This window comes from Mus caroli, chromosome 9 (assembly GCF_900094665.2).
Source record: "Mus caroli chromosome 9, CAROLI_EIJ_v1.1, whole genome shotgun sequence".
Lineage (NCBI taxonomy): Eukaryota > Metazoa > Chordata > Mammalia > Rodentia > Muridae > Mus > Mus caroli.
The window spans coordinates 69,139,227-69,147,881 of NC_034578.1; the positions used below are offsets into that span (position 1 = coordinate 69,139,227).

Below are 8,655 nucleotides of genomic sequence, written 5' to 3' on the forward strand. Positions count from 1 at the left end.
AGAATACTTACCTAGTATACGTGCGGCCCTGGGTTCAATTCCTAGTATTGAGGGATTGAGGGATTACAGGATAAATTTAATATTCTTATTGCAATGGGGTTTTCTCATAACACTATTTCCAGTGGAAGAAGAAGAAAGGTCCCTATGCTCTACTAGCAACTACTAAGGCTTCTATGACCTGTAAACCTAAGCAAGTCAATCCAAATCTCTAGCCAGTATAACCCCTTAGTGAGGTCAAAATGACCTCTGTGTATTTTGTATAGACAGTACATGAAGATATCCAAGGCTCTATTATCCCATATCTAGCTCACAATCTACTAAGTGGCACTCAGCCAAGCTCTCCTACATGAATGAAAAAGATACTGAATGCCAGCTAAGAATGGCGAGAGCACTAAACAAAATTAAAGTTCCCTTTAGCCTCATCTGGCACAAACACTGCAGAAGCTTCAAGAGAAAATAACATCAACTTCATCCAGATAACCTTATATATTGGTTTTAGTTTTCATTGTTTGTGAAAACTATTTTCTTATTTTAGTTGAGTAGTTTTTCTTCTACCCTTTATCCAAATTACACAGTCTATGGCTCTATACACAAACTTTGCAAGACCAGCAACTCTAAACTCCTGGTAAGTTCATATTATTCTTTCTACCCAGCACACTCTTTTTGACTAGCATTCTATAAAGTGAACACTGCTCTGAGTACACTCAACTCCCAGTGAATGCACTGCTATAAGGAAGCAAAAGTCAGAGCAAGTACTACAGAATTCAAAACATGCCTACTACTCATCCCTTAGAAGAAAGTCCCTGGAGCTCTTGGGAGAAATTGATCAGCCATTAAGGGCTAGGCTCACAACCAAAAAGACAAGTAACAAGTCCCTGAGATCATTCTGTGCTAAGTCTCATACATAAAGTAACTGAAGGACTTTTTTTAAAGCCCAACCCATCAACACATATCCCCTCTGTATTATCAGCACAGAATGGAAGGGTAGTGGTGTAACCATTATTAGTGCCATTACATTTCTATCAATGAAAGAAAAAAAGAGAAAGTTTGAGATTAAGAAATTTAACACATTCAGTATCACAAAGCAAAGTCTAAGTTGTATCAGAAATAGAAACTGACACCCCCACTTATCAGCTAGATCAAATTGACACTGAGCAACTAATTCTATGGTTCTGCCTCACTACACACTACCTTTGCTATGTGAATCTCTGTCTTCCTCCCTCCTCCCTTCCCCCTCTCCTCTTTCTCCTATCTCCCCTCTTGCCTCTTCCTCCTCTCCCCATCTCTCAACCAAAACGGCCTCAAACTTGCTATGTAGCCCAATTTGACCTTGACTATCTAATTCTCCTGATTCTACCTCCCAAAGTGCTATAATCTCAGAAGGGTGGTGCCACATGCAGTTTATGAGGTGCTAGGAAAACACTCCACCACCTGAACCACATCCCTCACTGGCTAGGAAGCATCATGTCCCAAATTATTTGTCACCAGCCACATGTTCCCTTTCTTGTTTTAACTTTCTACTTTCCCTTCAAAGTTGTGACAGAAATGTTACTACTCTTTGAATCCAGAAGTGCTGAGGCAAGGCAAAGGGGCCAAGAGATGCTGGCATTGAAGTGTAATCTATTCACAGGCCAGAGGCAGTCTGACTAGTCACAGGGCAGCCTTCCTCATGTAAATAGTGGGTCTCCTGCAAAGCTATACCTTCACACTCTCCAAACCTGGTTTCTCATCTGGAAACCAGGATAAATGATAGCAGCTAACACATTTTTCAGTTGTGAAAAATTCTATGATATGACAAAAGCTGAGGAAATAAAAAGAGCAAAATGCAAATGACTATTTTGTTCTGTAAAGCACAATACAAAAAGGGAGTTGGGGGACCTGGGGAAATTTAGACACACCCAAACTCAGTTCAAGCCAATGAAGGTTCTTTATAAAAAAAAAAAAATAGTAGCAGCAATGATAAGTACATATTCATCTTAACAGCAATATTTTACATGGAAAATGCTAATGACTTTAAAAAATAAGCCCACTCATAGTAGCTAATGACATATAGAAATTAGTTGTTTGTTGACAGTGAACCTGTATAAACTTTCAAAGTAGCAATAAAGTATTTGGTCTTATTTTAAAAAGAATATACAAACACACATACACATGCATATATACATATAAATACACATATATAAAATCAGCAGAAAAGTTCTGCATCTTGAGCAGGCTATGAGGTACAAATCTCTATGGTACCATGGTAGAATTTAGGCTAGGATGGGTACCAGTATGTACAAGAATGGGCAAACCTAACAATATGGCCACTTAAAAGACCTACAGATCCAGGTATCAGTCACATCTCAGAAACAGAATGTGTATATCAGGAAATAATATAACCATGAAAATGCATTTAATATATTTGATATTGAGATAAAGCACTGAGAACAGTAATTGTTTTCATTTGTTAAATTAATAAATGAAATATTTCATAGCTATAATCTCCACTTTTATCTATGCCCTTTGAGGTCTGTATAATATTACTATAATTTTGAAGACAAAAAAAAAAAACAAAAAAACAAAACATAAAGAAAGGTGACTTTCCTATGATCTACTATACAAGTCTACAAGTCTCTGACCTGCCTACGAGCAGATTAAGTCTGTAAGCATAAACAGCTGTCCCCAATCACTCAGACTACCATCTATTGTGAGCCTCACAGTTTTCATCGTTGTTCTTTTTTTATAAAAATTTTTAACATTTTTTTTTATTTTTGAAATTCTATATAATCATATAATTACATCATTTTCACCCTTCCTTTTCTTCCCTTCAAACTCTTACATATGCATCATCTTGCTCTTTCAAATTCATGGCCTCTTTTTTCATTAACTGTTATGAGCACATATATGCATTCCTAAAAACAACCTTCTCAAGTCTCTGTAATGTTCCTCATATGTACTTCTTCAGTGATGACCATCAGGTATTGGACAGCCAGTTGCTCTTCCCGAGGGAAGAATTTTTTTTACAACTCTGAGCATTACTTAATGGTCTGTTCTATGTATTGTGCTAAGAAAAATTATTTTTCCAAATTTTGATTATATTTAACTAAGTATAGCACAGCTATCATGCATAAAACATTGCTTTATGCAGAAAGAAAAACTTTTAAATCATTGTTTCACAGAAAGAGATGCGCTTTTTCAAGAGAGTAATGCATAATTGCAAGGGAAGGGAAATTGATGTTACTAACATTTGTTATAGATCCAAAAGAAAAATGTTTATTAATTAGTAAAAGAGCAAAAGTTCTCATTAGATTTATATGGCAGCATCTCTTGCAAATGCATTCATTTGTTTCAGTTTGATTAGACACAAACTTCTAGAGGATGAATTCTAAAGGCACTCACAGAACAGTGCATATCAGACACCAACCATTCCATTTAAGCCTTTTAACAACTTCATAAAATAGCTAACACCAATCCCATTTTACAAATGAGTGATGTACAGTAAATTTAAATAACCTGTCCAGAATAACACTGATAGTAAAAAGTAGGAAAACCTGAAACTCAAACAATCATTAACACAGCAATCAACTAGAACAATCCAATTTCCTGGCCTTTATACCTGGTACAATCTCAAATAGAGAAAATATTCCTCGCATTAAAGGATAAGAAGAGATATAAAAACTTGTTGCCTATATTTCTTGTAGGTCTGCACTATGCAATATTTAAATCTTGTTCATCTCTGGTGCTTCAATTTTGACAAAGTTTTAAAACTGGGTCTTTCATATCATAGTACTTTTTTCATGTTTGTGTATTTGTTCTGCACAGACAGACAAAGCATCAAGAATGCACAGACAAGAGAAGGCATGAGAGCATACACAAAAGCAGTACTCCCACCCTCTAAGGTTTGAAGCCTAAGAACATTACATAAGTCTATCACTTCTTCTAACATTATTCTATCACTTCTAACATTACCACTAAGTATCATGTCTGCTCCAGTATCTCCCTCAACAACGCTCTGTTAATGGATGGAACTAGAAAATATCATCCTGAATGAGGTAACCCAATCACAAAAGAACACACATGGTATGCACTCACTGATAATTGAATATTAGCCCAAAAGCTCGGAATACCCAAGATACAATTCACAGACCATGTGAAGCTCAAGAAGAAGGAAGACCAAAGCGCTCACACTTTGAAGGGATAACAAAATATTCACAGGAGCAAATACGGAGACAAAGTGTGGAGCAGAGAGTTAAGGAAAGGCCACCCAGAGACTGTCCCACCTAGGTATCCATCCCATATACAGTCACCAAACACAGACACTATTGTGGATGCCAAGAAGTGCTTGCTGACAGGAGCCTGATATAGGTGTCTCCTGGGAGGCTCTTATTAGAGCCTGACATATACAGAGCCAACCACTGAACTGATCACGGGATTAGAGAAAGAACTGAAGGAGCTAAAGGGATTTGCAACCCCATAGGAAGGACAACAATATCAACCAACCAGGGCTCTCAGGGTCTAAACCACCAACCAAGGAATTCATATGGAGGGGGCCATGGTTCCAGCCTTATATGTAGCAGAGGATGGAAAAAGAGGACCTTGGTCCTGTGAAGGCTTAATGTCCCAGTGTAGGGGAATGAGAGGGCAGAGAGGTGGGAGAGGGCAGGGAGGTGGGAGTGGGTGGGTGGTTGGGGGCACACCCTCATAGAAGCAGGAGGAGGTGGGATGGGATAGGGGGTTTCTGGGAGGGGAAATTGCGAAAGGGGAGAACATTTGAAATGTAAATGAGAATATCCAATAAAACAAACAAACAAACAAACAAAACAAAGTATTTAAAAAAAAAAAAAACCCTCTGTTAATGGGCTTCTGTGAGTAATTCTAATAACCAGAAACTTAACTGCCTCTACACGGTGAGGGCTACTTTTCAGATCTATTAAGACCTGGAGAGGTCATATATAAAAGGAACTTAGCTGCAGTGACTGTTCTAGTCCTGGAAAAGATGTTTAAGAGCAGTAAGCTGGGTACCTAGGAATGTGCCTGGGTTAAACAGGAAGCTGGCTGACCACAGAATTAGTTCGACTTTTCTCTACCACAACCTACACTAAAAATAAGCTAATAAATACATTCAGAATAGAAGACAGCTTTCTCATGTAACCTATAGATCAAACAGCAAAAACAGCAGGATTGTCTTTGAGTGCCATCACTGATGCAATTACAATGTCAGAATGATCAATCTGTTAAGTGCTTGGATACACTGTTTGTTTTATGTTCTTCTCCTAAAATCCCATCTAATATTCAAGTAGAAAAACTCAGGAAGCTGAGAGTGAAGTAAATTGAACTAGGAAGGAATCATCTAATGCACTCTAAGACAGGAACTTGAGCCTCTGAAGGAAAGTTTTCAAATATTTACATATACTAAAATTTCTACTATAAAAAACTGTAATTTCAAATATATAAGCAAGAAACACACTCAAATATTTTTCAGAGAATCAAAAATTCTCTTCAGAATTGGGAAAAAATTGAACATCTACAAGTTTAAAATCTCCAAGATATGAAAATGTGTCCAGGAATGAACAGTAAAATCTAAATCCTGTCAAAGCACTTCACATTATGACAGCTATTTTGGCCACTGATTCCCACAATGTTAATAGAGACAGCATCTGTCTATCTGTTTTCCTCAAAATAATAATAGTCCTTCCCAACATATTTAAATTAGAGTGTGGCCTAACAAAACAGCAAAACCTCTTGTTTTCAGAAGCACTTTGATACTGACAGAAGTATATCAAAAGCAAGCAGCCCAATTGCATACAAGCCAACTGCATGCTTCTTTCTTTCTACTCTTTAAGATACTTTAAAGTTATATGTTCATATATAAATCTCCTGGTTTCCTGTAAGAGAAAAGAAATGTCTCATTCATTTACATATAGCATTATGGTTTGCATGTGAAATGATCCTGACAGATTCATGTCATGTGATCTAACCTGACGACAGTTTCTAGAAATTAGAACCTCTAGGAAGTAGGGCCTCACTGCAGCAAGTGGGGTAAGGAAGGAAGAAAGGTTTTGTGAACTACAATCTAGTTTTACTCAAGGTCTGTTTCCTGATCAGCTGAGAAGTGAGCAAGCTGCCCCACACTAACAGGAGCCAGGCTTGTAGCATCAACACCACCAACCTGTCCCTACCTTTAAACGATGAGCCCAAAGAAATTTCTTCTCATCCAGAGTAGATTATGTCAAGCCTTCTAAATATCAGTAACATACAGCCTTTTAAAAAGTATCCCACTTTGTAACCCTACCACTGCACTAGTGGCTGAGAACAAAGTGTTTTATTTATAGTTCTTTCATTTTCTGTCTCTGGTCCCATTTCAAACCTTTACCAGAAATTTTTACATAGTTTTCTTGCTAGAAAAGGCCCTAATCTTTACCCCTTTTGGTGTGTAGAACACAAAGTTGGTCTTATTTTCTATTGTTAACCAAGAAATACCATATTTTACATCTATTTTGACATGGTTTCTAGAGATAAGACTACTGAGTACCCAATACGAATAACTGGTAACCTCTGGAACTCAGCTTGAAAAGGAAGCTAAAAGTCACTACCATCTCCTGAAACAGGTAACACACAAAGAAATAGTAATTCAGTAGAAAGAACATCAGATGGGTACTCTGAGCTCCTCCAGCATCACAGAGGAGCACTGTAGGCAAAGCGGATCTGGATAATACCAAGAGTATTTCTTCAGGTATAAGAATTGTAATAAACGTCAAAAGCAGGACAGCAGATTAAATCCACGATGAAGGCTGTGCATATTCTATATTTCCACAACATAAGATAACTTTTATTTGTTATGAAAAGTTCATTTATGGAAAACCTCATTTACTCAGCCCAATCATCTTTACAGTTGTAACCAAGACTTAAGAAAACTTACTCTAGATGAATCATAGGAGGGGCTTGGTTGACCACTTGTTCCCCAAGATGTTGTTCCTCCACGCTCATCAATACCTAAAGAAAGCAGACAGTGTACAATATAAATTCTAAAGCCATGTTTATGATGTTTCAGATAGTGCATAAGAGAACGACGTTCACATGATGGTATGAGAATCATTGTGAAACTGGCTGTATCATACTCTTTGACTCAGTAGCATGTAGCAAGGTAGTTGCTTCAGAGTTACTCTCACCATTATTCCCCTAAATGATACCCTCTGTATATCATGACATTTCAGAACTAAGACATTTCTTTGGAGACTTTCAGATGGATTTTCACATAAGTGCCTCCATTTTTCTACCCATTACCCACACACTTTCCATATATAAAAATATGAAGATTTCAGTTCTTCAACAATAAAAACAAAGCTATCCATGTAATATTGAGTTTGATACATGTGTTTCTATCAGATTAGAGAGTTAATATTCTTAACAGAAAATAGAGAATCTCAAATTACCTATCCCAACTAACCACAGTGACAAAAGATTGCACTGCAGTAACCCTGTGGTAGCAATTCCATCTCTTCACAGCTGTTACTCACAATGTAGCTGCAAAGTAAAGTTCTTAAAGGGGATGAAGGATCAGTTACCATCATCCTTGTCTGATGCCAGGTTCTATACCTAAACCTTCCCATTGTTTCTACGAAAAACTGGTAATCTCTAAATTGGTCATTTATCATATTATGGTTCAATCTAGTTATTCCGGCATTTTCTATATTAAAAATCCACGATTTTCATCTTTGATTCCTAAGGACAATATGTATTCCCCAGCTCTTTCTAAGATAATTTGTACACTAAATATCAATGTTGGCTTTCTTTCCTTTGTACTCAAAAAAAAAAAAAAACAGATGTTAGAAATTACTAAGACAAGTCCCTTCCGGTCCCGCCAGCATCGGGGTAGCTTGGGCGCCTGGAGTGTGTGGACACCCTCAAGGTACCCACAGGACCCTCCACGGGATCTTAAGATCTCTGGTGAGTGGAACACAGCTTCAGCTCCAATCCAATCACACGGGACATGAGACTGCATTAATTAGGGAAGCAGAAACCCGGCCTGATCAGGCGCACAAGTCCCTTCCGGTCCCCGCCAGCACCGGGGTAGGTTGGGCGCAGAGTCTGCGGTCACCTACAAGGTACCCACAGAACCCTCCACGGGATCTTAAGACCTCTGTGAGTGGATCACAACTTCTGCCAGGAGGCAGGTTCGAACACCAGGTATCTGGGCATCTTCCCTGCAAGAGGAGAGCTTGCCTGCAGGGAGTACTCTGAACAGTGAAACTTAGGAGAGAGCTTGTCGCCCAGGTCTGCTGATAGAGGCAAACATAATCACCTGAGGAACAAGCTCTAACCAGAGACAACTACAACAACTAACCCCAGAGATTACCAGATGACGAAAGGCAAATGTAAGAATCTTACTAACAGAAACCAAGACCACTCACCATCATCAGAACACAGCACTCCCACCCCACCCAGTCCTGGGCACCCCAACACAACCGAAAAACTAGACCCGTATTTAACAGCATATCTCATGATGATGGTAGAGGACATCAAGAAGGACTTTAATAACTCACTTAAAGAAATACAGGAGAACACGGCTAAACAGGTAGAAGACCTTAAAGAGGAAGCACAAAAATCCCTTAAAGAATTGCAGGAAAACCAGACCAAACAGGTGATGGAATTGAACAAAACCATACTAGACCT

General features: G+C 38.3%; 1 protein-coding gene across 6 annotated transcripts in view; it reads right to left on the reverse strand.

Moving 5' to 3' along the window:
• The window catches only part of Tcf12 (transcription factor 12), a 257,308-nt gene that overhangs the window by 155,308 nt on the left and 93,345 nt on the right, over positions 1-8,655 (reverse strand). For all 6 annotated transcript variants that reach the window (XM_021171999.2, XM_021171997.2, XM_021172001.2 and 3 more), the window contains exon 4: positions 6,902-6,975. In XM_021171999.2, coding sequence (XP_021027658.1) covers positions 6,902-6,975 — 74 coding nt within the window. The remainder of the gene's footprint in view (positions 1-6,901; positions 6,976-8,655) is intronic.